At 36.1% G+C, this 21,704-nt stretch overlaps 1 protein-coding gene across 2 annotated transcripts in view; it reads left to right on the top strand.

The window, feature by feature from the left end:
- LOC139151915 (DNA ligase 1-like) overlaps nt 1-19,894 on the top strand; it is a 37,458-nt gene extending 17,564 nt beyond the window's left edge. For both annotated transcript variants that reach the window (XM_070724958.1, XM_070724959.1), the window contains exons 20-22: nt 5,374-5,571; nt 7,732-7,824; nt 19,601-19,894. In XM_070724958.1, coding sequence (XP_070581059.1) covers nt 5,374-5,571; nt 7,732-7,824; nt 19,601-19,684 — 375 coding nt within the window. In that variant the 3' untranslated portion in view covers nt 19,685-19,894. The remainder of the gene's footprint in view (nt 1-5,373; nt 5,572-7,731; nt 7,825-19,600) is intronic.
- The last annotated feature ends 1,810 nt before the right edge of the window (nt 19,895-21,704 follow it).

Raw genomic sequence — 21,704 nt, 5'->3', positions numbered from 1 at the left:
TTGAAGTGACAACAGATGTAAATTTTTATAATGATTAAATGACATTTTTCTTCTTTCCTCTAATATGTGTTCAAATATTAATCTGCAAACAGTATGCAATTTTTTATCATTGTTTTATGCATTCCAGTTTTGATGAATCAGCTGGCACAGAGTTTCAGAGTTGTAATTGATACAAAATGGCGTCAGACAATGCTCTGCTTCCAACAACTATTTCATGTCACCCGTTCAAGACTATGGTTTATCCCAAATCCATCGTCACCAATGTGGACCTATTCACAGGGACATGTAATTCCTTCATGGCTGTTGCCTCATTGTCAAATTCTCCCATTAAAAAATGATAAACATGAGGATTTATTGTACCATACGTTCACATTTTCTGATTAGTAACATGTGTTTTTTTAAATGTTTGTCTCTGTCATGAACTTTAAAAGTTTAACTACTAAGTTAAAGGTATAAACCTGCAACAAAAAGGAAATGTTTCACCAACAAACAAATTGAAAGAATTTCCATATGTGTTTCCAAACCCTGATCATCACGTCAGCTGTAGTCTGACAGATTATGCTAGCTGCACTGCATCACAACAAACAAAATCTACCTGCAGCTGTTGCTTGTCAGTTTAAAAGAAAATTTTTATAGCATTCCAGAAATTAGATTTTGTTCGGAAAATTCATCACACAAGGACAAGCCTTAACCCCAATTATGGATTTGACATTAAAAAAGCTATTATGACTATTCTGAAGTTCACGTTTTGCTCTTGACATTTTGTTTACAAGGTTTACTTTCTTAATGAGGCTAGGGATGCTTGGTTGAAATGTTATTTTTATCAAAAGCATAGGGATATCTAATGAAAACATGTTTTACACCCATCATATACGGATGAAGAATGTTTCATTTTCAACCAAGGAAAGCTTTTAAATGCTGTTTGACCAAAATGGAGCTTCGTAGAAAGAGAAATGCTTCACATTGTTAACTTTCAAAATATCTGCAATGCAATCTTCATGGTTTTCAACCCCAACCAGTTTTGTGTTCATATTACTTGTCGTAACAACATTGACAACATTTTTGAAGAAAATGAGCGGTTATTAAAAATGTTTTAATTTTTTTGAGCAGATGATTAAATTAGGAATACATTTAATTATACTATATAATTATTAAAAGTGATTTACTACTTATCCCATTCAAGTTCAAAAGGAAAATATGATTCAGAATATTACTTCAGTCATTTAATTTGAACACTGAACAAGAATACACCAGCTGTAAAACGTATTTCTACATGATGTATATCAGTGTTTGTAAAATTTCAACCTATGAAAGATTTTGATAAAACTTTCTTCTATATTTTATGATAGCAAAGCTCTAGGAAAGCCTTTTCTATCAGGCTGCAGAATAATGACCATTTTTTTCATGAAATCAACTTTGACAAGATGGTCTATAAACTGAACACACAGAATGGTAATTTTTATTTTCAGATGTATGTCAATACCAGCAATGTACATCCATTTGAAAATTACTCTTGCAGCCCCTACTGATTATGAAATGTAGCTATTTGCCTTGAGAGTTGAACTTATCAAGCAAAACCATTTTTATCCTCCCAGTTATGAAAACTAAGAGATCTTCCATCATAAGGGGGCAAAGTTTCCAGGTTCATCTGGTTTTGTGATTTATGTAATTTAGTTTCAGTTCATCTCCCACGTAGGGTTGACTTCAAATCAATCCCATTAGATTTGAACTCTGTTATTATGTAAGTTGAGGTCATCATAATTTGTGATCTGACAGCAGCCTTGGAAATGTGTTCAGCCCAGAGTGCGTATTTTGAAGATGCACTCTGAAATTTGCCGGATCCTTCCTTTATTATTCACCAATGTTACTTCCACCACTTGTGCCGGATGGACAATATGGTGGGACTGTCAAGGTCATTTCGGTATTATTTGGAAAACCGGAGAGTTGGGGTCATAACTGGTGAAAGTGAGACTGCTGAACGCCTGTTTGTGCTTTCCATTTATGGTAGCTGGATCAAATTCAATGCCGCAGCTTCCTCTGTTGCGAAATGCATCTGAAGTCCTTCAAAACGCTTGATTAGGTTTCCTGGGATTTCTTGTTTTTCATGAGATGACCACAACAATCTCTTGGGAGGAGGGAAAATATGTGATTTGCTGTTTTGTGCGCGTCGTCGTGATCTGCACAGTTTCCGTGTCATTAGTTATTTTTGTAAAATATATGGGAGTGAAATGTACATGATCAATTATGAGAGAGAGTGTGTCCAGGGGATAAATTTTCAGAACAATAAAAATTCATCAAGCCTTAACACCTTCTGTCTTGCCAAATCACAGCTTACAGTCGTCTAGAAATTAATGAGAATAGAAAGGTGTCCACAATTTTGATTTTGTGAAAATCAACATTTGAATTTTCATCCTAGATTGAAAACAGAAAATAGCAACCAATATGAATTCCAAATATTAGTAATTTTCAGACAGTTAGATTGCCTAACAAATTTCAGAATGGTAAACCCACTTTTTTTTTAACATGTTAAAAAATGGTGAAATTTTTTGGCCAAACCCCATGAAATTTATGATTTTGTGTTTCCATATTGCCATATTTGTTACTACAAACTACATATGGATTCAAGTGTCATTCAGGTTGGTTTCAAGGCCATGGACTTGAATTTCTAATTGCATCAGTGCTGGCAATTGTTACCTGTCATTTTTCATGAGGGCATTTTCAGTCAGAGCCTTGAAATACGTGTTTATTAAAAATTTAAAGTTCATCTGTGCCTTGCATCGGACGCTGGCCTTTCTCTGAACCTGCCGAGCAGCATCTCGTCAAATTTTGAATTCAAGCTGGTTAGTCTGTGTTTCTTCCTTTCAAAGAGAAATGATTTCCTCACATTTAAAAGCAAAACTGAATGATTCAAATTACTTAGCAACGGTTGCTCCTCAAAAAAAATTCAATTTAGTTTTTATTTCTTGGTGAATACCGCAGAATGTAATCCAAGGTGCATTGACATGCAGTAGCTAGTCATGGAATGTGATGCCATCGAGATCGGTATGAGTTTAGCAAGTTTTGAAAATGGTTCATAGACTCCAAATTTAACCCAAAACAAATGAAACTTCAGGAGTGTCACACTGGATTACCTTTCATGTGTGTCCTCAACCACAAATTTTTGATGGTTGTCATAGTAAACCCAGCTTTCAAAATAGCAAAATTAATGTGTATTTAGATGAGTTTGACTGTATCTCTGTCAATATGATGATATTAAATCCAACCATATGGTAAGATCTACAGGAATTTTAATTGACTAGATGAATTATCTCAAAGCCCCCCTTGATATCTTTTTATCAAGTTTCATTCAGCCATAGTCAATAACCATAGGAAAGAACAAGGACATTTCTTTGTTAACTGTTCAACCAATATGCCTGCTATATCATGTATGCCATAAATGCTATTCATGCAGACAGCACACAGACTGTCAAGATCTATAAACTACAAAATGTAGTCAATGTTTGTAAGGGATATGTTGTATATATGTTCCAAGACAGCTAGTACTAGTTTGAACTTTTTAAAAATTTCAGTTTTATTTGTTTGAAATCAAATTCAATATTTCTGTTCAAAGCATGAGAACATTGTGTTCATTTATTCTGAAATTGGTCTTGTAACGTCTCAAAATAGCATGTACACCAACTATTGGCTTGTCAAAAATATTTCAGGTCTGAAAGAGTTCTTCCAGTCCTTTGATTAATTTATTACCGGTAGATGCTTGACTTCAAATATGTAATTTGGTGAATAAAATTGAGAAAAAAATTACAATACACAGTAGAGAGCCAAGTGACAGCTTATGATATTTACAACAGTTAACCCTGACATCCATAAAATGTTTGTGATGCTGGTACCATATAAAATAGTTGTTATGCATACATGCCTGTGGGGTTTTTAGGGGTATTGTTCAAGCCCATTGAAGGGTCTAAAGATACCAGATAGGTTTACAATTTTCAACAAGAATACCGTAGAAGGAATGATGTAGAAAACTGTTTTGCCTGTTACTATTTCCTAATAAAAGAAATCTAGACTGGTAAAACTGGTGACTTTGTTATCAAGTACAGATAGTATTGCATAGAAGTTTAACGCTACCAAGAATCAATATCTCATGCCATGCAAACATCCCTGAAGATTAAGGTTGAAGACCCAATACTTATTGTTTTGTACTTCGTATTGACATTTACATGCTGGATATTTCCACACGATCATTTAGAGCCAGGGCTAGGGTGGCGATAAGCATTGGTGTGGTATAAACCGTACACGGGTATTGAATTGACCCAGTCATAATCTTGAAATTACTGGATCATTTTCCTCAGCTTGAATCTCAATCAGTCCTGTCAGTGTCAACGAACATGGCACTTTTTAAAGAATTGTTGATTGGATATCTCCCTAAACCCTTTTGCTGCCAAGTTCATTTTTCACCATCAGGTCAAGTTCATTAAACTAGTGAAGCACAATATGTCCCATTTGGTGCATGTTAACAAAATATTGGGCATTTTAAAGCCCCTTAACTCAAAGATACTGTAAACATGATTTTCTTGAACAGACCAAGCCAAATGGGTTGAAATACATATGGTTTTGGCTCAATACCGCTTTTCACTTAGTTGGCCAATGGGAAAGTGATACTCTCTGGCAGGTCAAGGGTTACAGCATTCAAGTGGTTAAATGTCACCCAAACTTGACCAAAAAAAATAGTTGTCAATCTCTATAGGTGATCAGATGAAAAAGCACATTTCTTGTTTCACTCTTGTGATAAATAAGCCTTACAGTGAATTCTGTATCATAATAACAATTATTTTCTGCAAGTAAAGTGGCTTCATGCAGTTCACAAACACTTAATATATAAGTAATGTCAAGATTATATTCGGGCTCTTCAATCATAAAGTGCTATGGTGAACCTGTTTTGACCATTAATTAATACTTTGGTTGAACCATGTTTTACCTGTCCTTTATGCAATACAGTGACAAAGAGGGATAGAAAGCTTACAAAATTACTCGGCTGATATTTGTTTTTTAAGGTATCTCAATGAGCTCTACAAATGTTGGGTTCTTTTGTTTGATACAAGCAAAGACTGACCTCATAATCAGAAATAAGCAGATTGACAAAACAATGAAAAATAGATATTTTATGTTTCTTAAAAGATTGAATTTTTGGTGAAGAACAGCGAAAGATAAAATTTATACTTGAGTTTTAATGTTGTCATTGGCAATGGAAGAATATTCTCTTTAAATTTTATTTAGAGATATTTTGAGGTACCATTTCCAAGATTGCCCGCTTTACCATATATAGACAATACCTGAGCTGACATTCTTGGGTTGTAATTTTTTTTCCCCCCACAGATCGGGACAGGTTTCAAAGACGAGGAGTTTGAACAACACAGCACCTTTTTCAAGGATCATGTGATAGAAAAACCCAAGGCGTATTACCGATGGGACGCAGCTGTGGAACCTGATCACTGGTTTGATGCCGTACAGGTCTGGGAAATCAAAGCCGCCGATCTCTCCATATCACCGGTACACAAGGCTGCAGCTGGAATTGTAAGTCACTTCTTCATATGGAAAAAAATCTCAGATTTTTCAACCATGAATATAGAGTCTGCTAAGAGAGTTTGTGACGTGTGGGACTAGAAAATGCCTTCATACATAGAAAAGATTTGCAGCTGTGAAACTTTTCGACTTCTGAATTTGTGTCGGTGGACTCTTAGACTGTCTACATTGAAAGTTTAAAAGTGAATCAGACTTTAGTGTATATTTATTGTTTTATTTAGGATTTACTAATATAGAATGCATAATGCTTTTTTTTTAATTTTCATGGTTTCTTATTTTCCAAATTAAATTTGAAATCATATAACTTTTAATGTAACAAGCAGCATTCAAGGAAATCAAAATTTTCACTGGTATTTATGACACAAAATCTGAACTTCTTCCATTATTTTTTCAAATTTTTAATACTTTTCACAGGGTTTGATCAGACATACACTGTCTTCATTGGTCTATCAGCTCTTGATCCAAATCTCAGTATATTGCCCTCTATTGGTGACTTACAGAAAGGCAGTTATTCTGATTCTCAGTTCACCTATTACGCATATTGACCTCAAAGACAAATGACCTGTCGTTGGCTCCATGCCATCGGTTATATCTGAGTGTTAAATTTCAAAAACCAGCACTTTAAAGCAAACCAATAATAACAATTTTTCATGAAAACCTGACTTTCAATTTGTCATAGAAGGAATGTTTTGGTGTCATTGGGATAATGATCATTTCGATAAAGAAAATTCAGATCAGGCTTGCACAGGTTGGACAGCTTTAGTCCACAAAATTTTGCACTTTCGGTTTTTGCTGTTCTTTCATTTCTGCTGTTCTTTCAAACTCACTGAATCCATATGGTGGGCAAGAGTGCGAGAAAATAGGCTTACTGTCCCCTTTTTTTCAATCTGTCAGGTGACAGAATAATCCACATCACTTCACAAACAGTAATCACTGTGACAGGCTGGTGTCGGTGCTTCGGGACATAGTCAATATTGCAATACGTCAGTGAAAATTTTTGAATCAAATTTTACAGCCTTAGCATACACAAATAACGTAGAACTGAAAAAAACCACAGGACACAAAAAATTATTCGTATCCCAATATTTAGTCTTAGAAGTCTTTTTCACAAATCTTTGAAATGTAAAACAGTAGTAACGTATTTATATGCAGGTTTAATGACAGTGCGTAAAAATTGACATATTTATGAGCTGATGGTACGGGGAAATCCGGAGGGTATGTTTTTCCCAGCATCATTTACCTGACGTCATGACAACTTTTATTGTCAGAAACTGGCACTCCGTGATACCCTTTGTGTCATAAAACAAAAGGTATTGAATAAGAAGAATGAATTCCCTGATAAGCCAATATCCATTTCCGTAATTTCAATCAAAAACGCATCACCAATATTTGTATTTTTCACCCCTGCCAGTCATTTTCAACTTACGATGATGAGATTGTATTGTTAAGTTTCAGACAGTTTAGTTACCTGAAAACATGATTTGGATTTTCGGCACGAGCGACATCTAATGATAAATAATGCACAATCTTTTTTTTGTAAAATAAAATGTCATGATGGGATAATAACCTTGAAACTAGGAAAGTCATGAAGCATCAGTAATTTTTCTATCATTGCGTAAAATTTGATGTTTTAGACATACTGTAAAGATCTGAACATCCAGGTACAAAAAAAGCAGTCTTCGTATGATAGATTTTGTGATCATAAATTAACACCAAGAGATATTGGAGCCACTGTTCTGAAGTTAAAATGCTGGTACCCAGCTATAGACCTCTGTCTTCTCACCAGTACTCGTACCAGCTCTCTGTAGATGACAGTTGTCCATAAATTGAGTGTACCTGTCACAATCACTAAAATTAGCCAAAATAAATTGTGTTTTCTAAAACAATCACCTATCCAAACTATTGGTCACGTCTTGCAGCTCAGGTCAGTATTTCAAAAGAAATATTACAGTAATTATACCTATATATCGTTTATGTAGAATTTTTCCATAATTTTAATAACAGGGCATTTCGCAATTCAATTTAACGATGCAATTTATTTTTAGTCGTACTTCACCATATTGCAAGAGATTTGTTTATTCCGGCTGCCTCTGTTGTAATGATTAGAAATATTGATTTTTTCCCCCCTGTTATCTTGGATGTTTCAAATAGGTTGATCCGGAAAAGGGTATTTCTCTGCGATTTCCACGGTTTCTGCGGATACGAGATGATAAAAAACCGGAGGAAGCAACCTCAGCATGTCAGGTACGTGCTAACAGTTTGTTTGTCAGTTTAACGTGTTGAGAATTGATTTTTTTCAGCGAGTGTGTGAAGTAAGTGCCTTTAATTTTTAACTAATCAGCCCCATTTCACTGCATGTAGTTCCACATGACCTGCACACATGGATGAACCATAGTCTTTTGAAGACAGAGTTAAAAATTCACGCAAACTTCTCTCAACATTCAGTCATCAATACACTGAGAAAGAATGAACCACAAATACGTTTAGTTTGGACCCCCTAGCCACATGGTTTTAGTTCAGTGTTCCCCTTAACTCACAAACTTTTTGAGTCAATATAGGAATTTCTGGAAATTTCTCTGCATCAAACCCTAAAACCAGTACCTGTAGTATCTAAAATTTTCTTGTGTCTCAGAAAACTTTCTTGACTCTGTGTAACAGCAAGTTAACCTATCATTTTGGTATAACTTAAATGTGCCCAGCATTAAAAAAGAACTACATCAAATCTGAAATAGCAATACACACAGTCTACATCTCGCCTGTAGGTGCACCATAATCATTGGCTGCACCAGGTGGTCCTATAAGACTTCCTGTTTGTTTTGGTGTTTTGTGACACAGATAAAGAACACATTGTGAACATTATCAAATTGTTAATCGAAATCGCGCCAGAGGAAACATATGACAGTTCCCATCACTGTTTGAATGCAGCACTATGCAAATGCAACAGACGGACTGTACAAGTTACATACATTCTGAAATGGTTTTGAATTTTCATAAAATACGTTGAAATGTACTGTCCTCCAGGCTCTTGAAATCTATTGTAAACATAAAAAATATGACGTAAGTTTGTGGAAGTGAGCTCAGGTAATTTCAGAAAGGAAAACAAAGTGATCATATGTTTGTGAAATAGTGAACACCAGCTGATTTTATGAAAGGAAAAAAAATTAATACAAGTTTCATAAAGTAGTGAAAAGTTCATGGCATACTGAATATTGATGATACCCAGATTATGACAGTAGCAAAATACCTAAATCATATTCTACTTTTAATCAATAAATCATGTTAATAATCAATTTATTCTTGATTACAAGCAATATTTTATGATTCTGTGTCCATCATTCTCGCCTGTTCTTCCCGGATTTCTCCTTCGGTGCACAGGATAAATACAGGACTGCAACAGGATTGGCAGTTTCCTGTATGTGACACTTTGAAATTGCCTTTTTCCATAAATTCACCGTACCTTGGGCAGTTTTTGTGTAGTGCTTGCACGGCAATGCTCTGTATGCACAGAGAGCTTCATAGGGGTGAGAGGTGAGAGAGACGATTGATCTGTGCATCAATCATGATAAAAACTGCAGTCTTTCTATTTACCCAGTAATTTGTCATCGCTCTGAGCTGAAAAATCCACGTGAAAGTGAATGGTTTTTATAGACTTTTCTACTTTTATTTGTGTGTAAAGAGAACTCAAACAGTCATTCGTTTTCAACTGTGTGCGCTTCAAGTCGCACCTGTGAACCATCGTCTGAGATTTCACTTTAGGTTCATAGAATAGCATGTGACAACCTGAATTCGGTGACACAAATGTAGAAGAAAATCATTCTGTAATATACTGGATAATAATTTTTCATCAGTTTAACACACTCCAGGGGATAGACCTGATGTCTATATGTGATTTATTACTCATATTTACATGCACGCTGTGCAAGTTTACAACCTGGAAAATATTGCCCTGTATTTCATACTGAATTCTTCATTCTCTGTCAGCCCTATAAGACTGACTTCTGTCAAAGATCAAATGAATATGGCGGACGTTTCAGATCAGTCCACATCGAAGTACCAAGCTTTTCGAAAATGTCGCATAAATTTCAATGAAACACAGCAGAGTAATCTTTGGGTCAAATTTTGAAAAAAGTACGATGCAGAAGTTTTATCTCTGCCTGTTAGGTCTCACGGCAGATTGCAAAGTGTCAAAATTGTCATGTTAGACGTTACTGCCGTGTTCTGCAGATGTGTTGTGTACATGATAGAGTTCAGATTATCTCGTAAGCTGCAGCATTAGTGTAAGAGGTCGGACACCACTTCTGCAGGCAGATTATTAGTAATGCTAGACCTGTCATATTCCGTTCTTCTTCTCAAGTTTTGCAACCATAAGCTATCAGAGTGCAGGTTGAAAAAGCCCCGTGTCATGTCAGAGATGTCCTAGGAGCGTGCTAACAATTTTTTTCTCTCTCAGAGAGTGAATCATTCCTTAGAAAACAAAAAGCTTTCTACATTCACAGAGAGTGAATAATATTCCAGAAAAGTAGACTGTGTTATTGTTGAATTTATGTTTTATAATTCATGCAAAACATGAAATGACAGGAGGTAACAGATGTGAATTTTCAACCGTGTTTACTGACCTATTTTTCCGTCATTGATGTTACCTTTTCAAATTCTCTTCTGTGAGAGCTTAGTTTTTTCCTTTAATCTTTAATCTTTTCATCCTTTACCCTCCAGTCATGAAATTGTTCTTTTGTGTCGAAAGATTTCACTGCTGTTGTTGACATACAGATACCTAGATGTAGGTTTCAGTTTTTCACATGGTATTAAAATAAAGTAAAGAAATTGTACTATTTATTCTGTCACAGTATCGGTAGGTATTGATTTTGTTGTACCAAGATTGATTGTACATGACAAAGGACTCAGCATTTTTAACTTCCAGGCTTCGTATAGACTGATTGTCACCAAATCATGACAAAGGAACATGCACTTCCATCCATGCAAGTGTCAGCAAGACATACATGAATGAATTTCTTCAGCAACGTTATCACAAGAACACTAGGCTGGCAAAATGAACACCTGATTTTGTTTCATGATGCAATCCAGTATGGTTGACCTACAGCCATCACAGTTGAGTTCATGTCTGACATTGTTCATCTTTGACCCTGTGGTTGTAGTGTAGATCAAAGGATAGGGAATTGTTTCCACTTTGAGGTAAAAGTGTTCCGGTATTCAACTTTGAGTAAACAAACAAACAAACTCTCACAAAACTTTCAGTTTACTCAAACTCAGAGGCTTTTTGAGGTCATAGGTCATTCATAAGGTGTTTTCAATATTGTATTGATCTACAATCTGTACTTATTTTTCACATTGTTTTGAGGATACTACATCAGGATGTTTACTGTTCTTTGAAACTGAATCCTCTATCCAGTTTTTTTCAAGATATAGCTAAATCAGCGATAATCAAAATTTTGAAGACGGTGAAAAAACTAGTACAAGGAGACATTAAACATCTCCTCTTTTTTTTAGGCTCCCCAGCATCACTTCTAAGTTCTCACAGGAGTGATTCCATTCTCATCTTGTTTCATATTTCCCATTTTATTTTTCCATGAACTCACTGATTTTCACTGACTATGAAGATTGTTTGCAACCTTTCAATATCTAGATGAATAATGCCATTAGTAATGGCTGAACTGACCTGTGCAGGACTGTGTAACTTCATTATGTTCAGCCCAACAGAGCTTTGAATAAAACATGAAAACACAGACTGATGGGAAAAAACTCCCACTGAAATCATTGTGATCATCCAGCACCCTGCCACGTGAATCACAATCATGTGGCCTGGTTTATTGATACGAAAGATGATTTGCCGATGGCCAGCTTTTTTTTCACTAGTTACTGACTAAGCAGCAAAGTAACTTGTGAATCCCTGTTCTGCAGTGTTTTCACAGGCCAGTTGTCTTGCCTTGGGCTCATCACTTTGCATCCCTATAGCATGGAGTGGGCGTTTCAAAAAATTCAAAGCGATATGTATCAAACTATCAGGTATATGTGTCTTGAGAATTGGAAAATCATCTATTATGCTGTAGCTCTGATTTGATATTTGTCATCCACATCATCAACAATTTTATGATCATAGCCCTATCAATATCTTCCCCTGTTTTCTTACTTGCTGAAACTAACTTTTGAAAAAAAAAATGAAACCAAAAGTTGATAAAATCATGATCTTTGCCAAATATTGCAAATTTCCTACATGTAATACTAGTTGTTCGTAACTTTGAATGTAAGAAAACAGACATGATCAAACAGCTAGCATATACACATGACAGGAATTTCAAGTCTAAAGTTGGGAAAATATTCTAGTACAATCACAAAGCCATGTGTATAGCAAACAGCTATAAATTTTTAGACCACAGAATTATACACTGAAGTAAAAGAACAGAGCCACCACAAGATATGCCAGTTTCTCTTTTTGGCATTGTTCAAAACGTTCACCCAATAAGTACTATCAATTTTATCCATATGTAGAAAATCCTCAAAAATTTCATTATTTTACTTCTGTGATCAACTTTAAAACAATGTAAGAGAGGAAAGAAGTCAGTACTCCATTGCCGCTGACAGTCGTCTGAATTCAAAAAACAAAAGCAGACAAGCTCACCTGACTTGCCTGCACAGAACAAAGTCTGCCATCAAACTCCAGACGTGTAATTGAAGACGGAAATTTCAGATGCTGGCGGCAATACGCTGTGATAGTCTGCTCTTTTGAAATTCTGAACATCTACCCCTCCACTGATAGATCAGTTTCTCATAGCTCTTATTACTTTATGGGTCTGTTTATCCATTGTCATGTACACTCTGTGCATATTTTATTTCTCGTTACCTCAGTTTTCCAATTTGCAAGATTTGGTGAAAGTGATTTCCTTGAATTTATTCATGTTGTTAATTTTGTTTTATAGTTAGTTTCTCTGTGGCTTTCTTGTAGATTCAATCTGGCTTAATTTTTATGATGTTACTTAACATTCTGGACAAGCTGACTTCCTCGAATTCAATTTTACTGTTTTTATGTCACTACTTCATATTTGCTGATGAAACTCAGAGTTATAAAATGAAGAATTGACAAAATATCAAATAATGCAGACTCATTTTCATAAAAATTTTGGATGTTGGTTTTGAGTAGCAATGAATAGATCTGACTTTTATCTTCCAAGTGCCAGGTATCAGGAAGAAGTCAACAAGAGAGTTCAAAGTTCACATGACAAATGAAATCTACTACATACATTTAAGCAATAAAGCACACCCAGCGATGGTATACCACGAGATTTTGACCAGTTCACCACATATATGCACGAGCGATAGCAAGTGCATATATGGAGTGAACTGGTCAAAATCGAGTGGAATACCGTCGCTGGGTGTGATTTTTTGCTATTATATCATAACAGTATATTGAAATTCTTGCATGGAACGTCAAAAACAGATTTTTGCTCAACCTGAGAGCGCGCGCGTATGCCAGCCGTGGTATATTGCCAATATACCACGGTTCTTTTCGCGTCTCGACCAATCAGATTGCTGTATTTGCGCCATCAATATACTGGTATGATATAATATGTGCTAATTAATCAAGTCTGAAAACAAATTTGTCTGTGGACCCATCTTTAGTAGTCATTTCTTTTGTCTTTCTTTGTTTCAATCCAAAACTTCTAAACTTCAACGCCATACACTAAAACAAGGGATGTACAAAGTTAAGGGATTGACTCTAATATTGAATAAAATTAATATTTAATCACAAAAAACTTGCATCCTACATCCTCTTACCACAGAATGATCACAATCTCTATTGAAAAAGCAAATGTCTGTAATCTTGCCCTGTGAAAATGCAAAGGCATATGTCACAAACGGTATTTAATAAAATTTCATTTTCTGACAGACGTAGGATTGCATGTCAATATAAAATTGTGCCAGTGACACAGTTTAAAATCAAAACATTAAAATATCAGTATTGAATGTCCAGTTGATTTTCTTGGATACAACAGCTTTAAAACGTTTTCTGATGGCTAAACATTGAAAACTTTCATTCATATTTTCAATATTTTATAATTTTTTGACAATTTCACCTACTCTGTTAGAATGTGCAAGCAAAGTCCTGGAATTTGTCAAATGTTTTTAACTCATCCTGTGAAAACATACTTTTCTGGTGGGATGTGTCAGAGAAATTTCAACACTACTCATGAATATTGAGTAGTTCTTTATTTTCCACTCGAGGCTTTGTGTAATTTGATTAACATCATGGTTTTGTCCATCAAGTGATTATATGCCACACATTTTTGGAGTCTACTGTAATACATGCAAAAAAAACAGGGAGATTAAAAAACAGTCTGTCCACACTCTCCACCGGAAGAGCTGTGCCATTTGTTTGCGTATCTATCAATATTTGCCTGTGTACTGGTGGCTCTTTTTACGTCAGTGTTTTTTCATCCGTGTTGTTATTAAGGTAGAAAACACCTTGGGGACAGGTATTTGAAGTCTCAAATTTTTACAATGCTTTTCTGATCTACCGCTTGTGAAGGTTTATTTTGAAGCGCCCAGTGAAAAGAAAGCTTTTCGTCTTGACTTTGTGAAAATCAAAGATTTATTTTTCCCCGATAGAGTTAACACAAGGATGGTTGCAATTTTTTATTTGAAATATCAGTGTATGTATGGTAACGTTTTTGTTTCTTTGTTATCAAAATTTACATGGTGACCCCTTGATTTTATTCTTGATTTGGGTAGAGAATTGTTGAAAGTTTCCTCAGGGAAAGTTCAAGTATTTCAGTTTTGAAATACATACTACCTTAACATGCTTGTTTAATAGCTGTCTGTTTGTGTATATTCATGCCAACATTTGCATGTGTATGTCTAAATTGAATGTTTTTCTTTTAATTTAGTGAATATATTGCTAAGTGTTGATCCTGATCACAGGTCTAAAGGTCTATTGAGTTGACTGGGCCCTTGCATTTCTAAATCTAACAGGGAATATCAGTCAATTTATAAATAAGCTGTGAGTTGTCAGTCAATTTATGGTTGCGTCCGGAAATCTGAATGGTACGTGCGTCTGAGTTGATACTCTTAATCAGGATTCCTTGTGACGTACATGAGTTCATCAATTTGCTCAAATCACCCAGTATAGACAAAACAATCTGAGCTGGACCACACACACACACACACACACACACACACACACACACACACACACACACACATAGAGTGTATATCTTTGAATTTTTTTCATTAATTCAATTTCAGAAATATTATCAGACAGGACAGGTTGGAAAGCAGAACTCACCGACGTGTTACGCAACACGAAATGGAACTGATCGGTGTATATCAATCAGAGCAGTTTACATAAGCCATTACCCTGGCAAAAGTGGCAGTCCAGTACTTCATTGGGTTTATTTTTTCCATTGCTAAATGTCACAGATATGATCATGGCTGAGGATCATTTTACACTGTGTGTGTAAATGATGCATTGTGCATTGGATGACCTTGCAATATGATTCTGTCTCTCAACTCTCCCATCACTGAACACCTGAAATATCCACAGATTTTAAGTATAACTCATGATAAAGTATGATTGAAACAAACTTATTATGTTGATGTTGTGGATAATGATATCCATGTTTTGAAATGATATGTTCATTCAGTTTGGATGATGTAATAAGTGAGCTAACAGATCAGTTCATGTTGGCTGACATGCGCTGTCCGAGTGAATGTTAGGTCTCTCCAATGCTTTTTCTTCCCCCAAAGAGATTTCAAATTCAGTGTGTAGTTCTGTTTATAAATATCAACATGTCTCTAGATATAGCCATGTGTTTACATTCCACCTCAGTGTTTCCCCTGGGTTCCAAAATCTTGTAGCAAATTTGGCTAGAAGCCCTAAAAAATTATTCGCCATACGAGATTTCAATTAGCCAAGCCGATACCACTGATCACAAATGACGTCATTTCTTTCTCATTAATATGCAAAAATAAATATTTGTCTGCATTTTCCGTAAGAATGACGGAAATAAACCCTGTTAGTGCTACTATGGATACTAAAAGTAACACCAATTTATGGTTCAGATTACAAGGTGCCAACATCATCCACGCATACAACATAAAATTTGTCCGAATTTCAAGCGACACCACGCGAGCGACACTTGTCCAAAGTTAGGCGTATGCAACTATATTCAGTAACAAACCTGAAATCGCCGTGCATACTGTACATATCGCTACAGACAACGGCACGAAACCTGGTTCAGCATACTAGTTTTTTCAAACGAATCAGATATCCATTCTCGTAGCAGTTCGAAAGTAAAATACTCTCAGACTTGAGAAATATGTGCATTTTTTTAGACTTCCAATACATTTGCTTTACGCTTGAAGTTTAGCAAGCGAAGCTCGGCGCTCGGACAGCGCACAGCGTATCAATGGCGCTCGGGTCAGGGGTCATCATCAAAGACGTCAGTGTGTATTCACAGCAAGCTTGCCATGGATCGCGGAAATCACGGATCATAAATCCAAATGTTCACGTCTCTATTATGTAAACAGAACCGTAAAATATCAAATATATACCATTTTGATATGGAGAAACATCTTTTTGTTTCACTGACGATCAAGTTAAATGCTCAAATATCGCGACAAGACTTAGCGTATTTGCACGATGTGAATGCGGAACTAGGCAACTCAGCGGAAGAGCGAGCGCCTTCTCTGAAAGTCCGATGTCACGTCACAATACACCACGGTCCGTGATACACTGAAAATTGTCGCGAATTTATATTTAAGGAAGCCAATTCACACAAGTTTCTAACGCCAGTAAAGGTATTTTCTTGTTGGCAGCAATACACCACGAACAGTTTCGCTATTCAGGTGTGCCTTACTCGCTCTACGTTCTAAAAAATGCCATGTGTTTGCATGCCGCTACCTTCCTTTCCAAATTCACGGTCGACTTTCGTACATTGATCATAATCTTTCTTTCCATTTCATAGCTTTACTTGCGCGTAGAATGTGTGTTGTAGGGGTGGTTCCCCCCATATTGGTGGAGCAGCCAAAGTCAAAAAGGAAAGTTTGCCGTTTTTGCTTAGTTTCACAGTCACTACGATCCTTCAGTGTTGACGATGACATGGCTGTCACTGCACGGAGTTATCACACATTGCGCGTAGTCAAACCCAAAACTTCGCAACATTTTAGTCAACTAGTCATAATTTGTGAGTTATTTCGTTACAATTTATTCATACTGTATGTGTTACAAATAGGATCTCCTGACGCATAAGGTCGGGGATGTAGAGAGATAAAGCATGACGTCTCAAGTTGAATGCAGGACATCGATGTGCGCGCGGACAGACAAAGTGATGACGTCATAGTGCAATTTTCGATTCGCAAGTTTGGCTAACTTTTGCCAAAATCTTCTCGCCAAACGCTACTTTTTTCTCGCATTTGCGATTTGGCGAGCGGGCAGCGGAAACACTGCACACACACAATATACGACAGCGCATTTGAATGTATGTGTACGTATGAGTAGATATGCGTTTTGTTTTTTTGTTATGTTACAACAACGTTCATGCATTTGATTGAACCATCAAGTTTCTACTTTCGTTTTTGGTCACTGTGTGTCCAATTCATTCAAACTGTGTGGAAGAGAAAGGATAAAAATGCATCTTTCCAAGGTTTATTTTACTCCACCTTCTAGTGTGTGCATTTTTCATTGTACTAAAAGCAGGCGGACTGATACTGAAAAACACTGGTGTATATAAATTCTCTGTAAATGTCTACACCTGTGGTTGACCTTTTCATAATGTTATCAGTTATTAAACATGTTCATTGAATTGGATTTCCATCTTTCCTCCAGTGCAGTTTGATCAAGGCTGTGAGTTCAGTGTTTCTTTGCCGTCTTCTGTCTTTTCAAAGGTCTAGATCATGTGGTGATGGATCTACCTGAACAGTGTAATTAGGTCTAACCCAGATAAAAAATTGTTAACCTTTTCTCTTCCTTGAAAGAGGACAATCTAGAAACAGCGTTTACCCCTTAAGGCAAGCACACATCTCTGAAACCATGAGCTATTGTTGTCTTACTGTACAATTGCATAGAAAGTTTTGAATCGTGTGATGACAAATGTGTATTCCTCCCCGAGGCACTTTTTCATCGGTTTACAGTATTCATAAGAAATTGAAACATTCATCCGTCCAGGCCTATTTTTTTTTACAAGCATTGTCATTTGTAACGAAGAGATCTCTCTGTTCTATTAATGGTACATAAACAATTCTAGTAGACAGTTTTTAAATGTCATTGCTTTGGTAACAGTTTTGTTTTCATTAAAAGTTCATGTGGAAAGTATCAACACCCATATGTAACAGCTATCTGTATTAATAGGCATATTGCTGAAAAACATTGTACATACTCAACCGTCAAAATCATGAAACCACTTGTTTGATGAAGGTAGATGTACAATTTGCTACAAATACATGTAAGCCAAATGTAAGTCAAATGATGTATACCAATATATAATCAAATCTTTTGAGGCTGGACTACAGATATGAAGCACCTCACGTTTACTCATGAAATCAAAGACAATAGTTGCATATCCTATGGTCAAAATTGTCAAAATATTCATGTTATATCTCTATGTGATCAGCCACTTAAGAAAATGGCCAAGTATTATTTAGTTGATATATTTGTTTGCAGAAACAAATTTGAAATGAAAGGTAAAAACCATGACTACCAGGACAGTTCATTTTGACTTTATTTGCTCACTCAACACATTTTCAGCATTTTTTGTAATGTTTGTCTACCACTGCCACTGAGATTGTTCACATTTCAGTGGGAGAAATCTCATTTCTTGCAACAGCCACCAGGGAGCATTAAATAACTATACATCACCCCTCCGTCCAACTGCTTTCTTTCATCGTGCATTAGAACTGTCAAGTATCTAAATTTGACTGTAATGCGTGGTAACAAGGCAACTATCGACTCTGCTAGAATGAGCTTCCTGTTGATTCAGCCGTAAGGCGTGTGAAAAGTCCTTCAGTTATTTTATTTTAAAATTCATGCGTGACAGTCGTGATGTTGATAATTTCATCAACACTCGTGTCAGTGGATAGTGGTAAGCTGAACGCTACTGTACGTATTGTGTAGACAGTGAAAATAAATGCAATACCCCTTCCAAAACACAATTTCATGGATTGAATTTCCATAAGTGTGTTACTTTGTATATCATATACACAAGGTGGGTTGTATCAAGTTGGGCTCAAATGTATGGCTGCGGAATTTAATATCGTATCGGTGAAATTCACTGTTAAAATGTAGTACAGATGGAGATTGTCATTGACAGATTCAGGAAAAGCAATCATGTTCAAACATACAGCTAAAACCTCTACCAGATTTTTTCCAAATACAGACACAGCATTTTCTGGCTACATAAGTACATCTGTGCATGGCTTTACTAGCATACTGATCCCCCCGCAACACAAAATGGAAGCGGCTGTTGGTTTTCATTCGCATTATATGCTTGACCACCCCTGCCATAGAATGGTTGCATTCCTCATCACAGCTTGTTTGTTACACTGGTTACCATTAAAGTGTGTGTGTGCACGCAATACGTGAGTTATCAGTTGGCATGGCAACATGTACGTCAACTGTGACGTCTTTGCCATCACAAACACAGGCCTACATTCAGTTGATTCCTCTCAGCTTTTTTTCCACAAAGAAGATAAAAAGGACCTGATTTCATTGAGACGGCTGGTTCAATATCCTCATACGTGAGAAATGCTGTTTTGTTCGGAAATTAGTTTTTGGCTATTTAGCAGATTTAAAAAGCACTGTATAATTAAAATTTTTAATTTGGACATGAATTAGTTTCCCAACTGACCTTTTGTGTTATGATTAATTTCTTTTTTCACTCTAATGTTCTACTTAAAATGAAGACAAAAAAAATAGACCACAAAGATGTAGAACACACACAGAGCAGTGAAAAAATGCCATGATATGGAATATCCCTAATTCCCTTCCCTTGTTTTTGTCTTTTCCCTATTTCAGGTCGCAGATATGTATCGGAGTCAAGACCAAGTTCAGAACAGAGTGAAGGAAACACCAAAGAATGAAGACGAAGAATTTTACTGAGAATTTCAAATTTAGCGCTGAAATCGTTCAGTGTAATTCTGGTTTGCAGATTTCGGAGTGGGGGACGGGTTTGTCTGTTTCTGAGTTTGCGTATGCAAACTGAACCTTGAATTTCATGTGAGTTTAATAATGAATGATATGATTTGAATGAACTATTATCTTTTGATATTTTCAATATTTCACAACGAAATAAATAAATGATAAACCAAGTATTGAAGTGTGATTTTTTAATGGATATGGAGTAATGAGTGAAAATGTTTTATTGTCAATAAAGTGATAATACATCATATCCTGTGATATTTCGAACAGACAGCTTTTTCCAGATTGCCCCGAAAATGAAATTTATGAGATTTGGATATAATTGAGTCGTTTTTCAGCCAAAGGATCTACATAAATCTAAACTGTATATTTCACCTGCATGAAGAACAAAGGTAACATCTCTGACTCTGTGCTGCTGCTTATCCAGCTCTCAACAAAACAATTTTCAGGAATAAAACAGAAGGATTGATCATGCGGATATTCCAGGAAGGGAATGAACTCTCTCAGGATTGATTTTTATGCGAGCTGTAATTATTGATTTCGAACAAAAACACGGAACATGCATCCTTGAAGTAGGTCAGGTTCAGTGAACCCTTCAGTCTTTACGTTTCCCTCGTTGACTTTGTTATAAGGGCTTAATTTGCCAGATGACGTATTTGGACTTGCCAAGTACGCTACTTCACATCTCTGAGTAGCCGTACAAATCAGTCCGCGTCTCCCAGCTTCTGATAGAATTGTGGAGATTTAATATCAGGTGATGAGATTTTCACACCAAACTACCACATAAGCAGGATGGCGTCTGAACTGCAGGAAATGAAAATCTATATGTTATTTAAGTAATCTGGAAAAATTGGCGTCACAGCTCAAAAAAATCTGCTCCCATAATGATGTTTGAGCTTGGCAACCTTAAACTGTTGTTTTGCGAAATGAAAGAGCTTGTGTAATGTTTTTTCGCCTTTTGAAATATAATCATCATCAGAGTCTATGTGTTGCTGTCATCATGAACTTTCGAAATTTTGATATTGATGCAAATTGATATTTAGCCAAGATGTTGCGATCCCAGGCTAAAGAAAATGAGTTGTCCAATATCATAATACATTTATAACTCATTCTGTCAGGAAATTTGCAGCATTTTTAGCTTATCTTCTGGTACCGGATTGATCAGGTTAAACTTGGAACGGAAATTTCTTCATTAATTTCTTTCATACCGTCTTCACACTGTAGTAAAGTAATTGTCAGAAAATAACTTGTAGTCGGACTAAAAATATGAAATCTATATAGGCAACATCAATGGGCCTTGTCAGTAAGAATGAACCGCATTGGACATAGTACAAAAAACATTAAAACAAACGCATGATTTGTAGTGCTGAGGAAAATGGTTTGGTTCAGTTTTCTATACCTACTGTGAATTTGCTTGCTGGTGATGCTTGTTACTGCTTGATAGGCCTACACTCATTTTGCCACTAGTGCTACTGTCTGGTGCGTGTCTGTTGTATGCCTGTCAGGCCGCCAAGGACTGATTTCCAAAGAAAATTAACCTGTTCATCAGGATCAATGAAATGACATGTTTGTGAAAAGCAGCGCTTTTACTTTAACTACCATGAGTTGACTGGACGTCTGAATGGCGAAGGAAAAACTACCTTTCTACCTGTGAATGTCAAAGAGGAAAAAATATTGTTGATGAGTGTAATCTGGTAGCATTTTTTTTCACTTCATTTGGATGTAAAACAGCTTCATCATGTATTTATTGGTGAAAGCGGTTTTTCAGTTCAGTTGTTGTTCAGTGAATTCACTGACAATCTTAGGTTCTCAAAGCTGTCAAACTGTGTGCAGAAAATATGTCCTACATTAAACTGTCAGTCTCTGTTTAATCATTGCTGAGTTTCACGGTTCAGGATACTGGCTTTCTGTACAGTTTGCATCACTGAGAGAATTTATGACGTGCCGAGGCTAGGCTAAATGTCAGTAGAAAGGAATGTGC

This window comes from Ptychodera flava, chromosome 15, assembly GCF_041260155.1.
Source record: "Ptychodera flava strain L36383 chromosome 15, AS_Pfla_20210202, whole genome shotgun sequence".
NCBI classification, from domain to species: Eukaryota; Metazoa; Hemichordata; class Enteropneusta; family Ptychoderidae; genus Ptychodera; species Ptychodera flava.
Note: the sequence above shows the minus strand (reverse complement) of the source record. Positions and strands in the feature narration are given on the sequence as shown.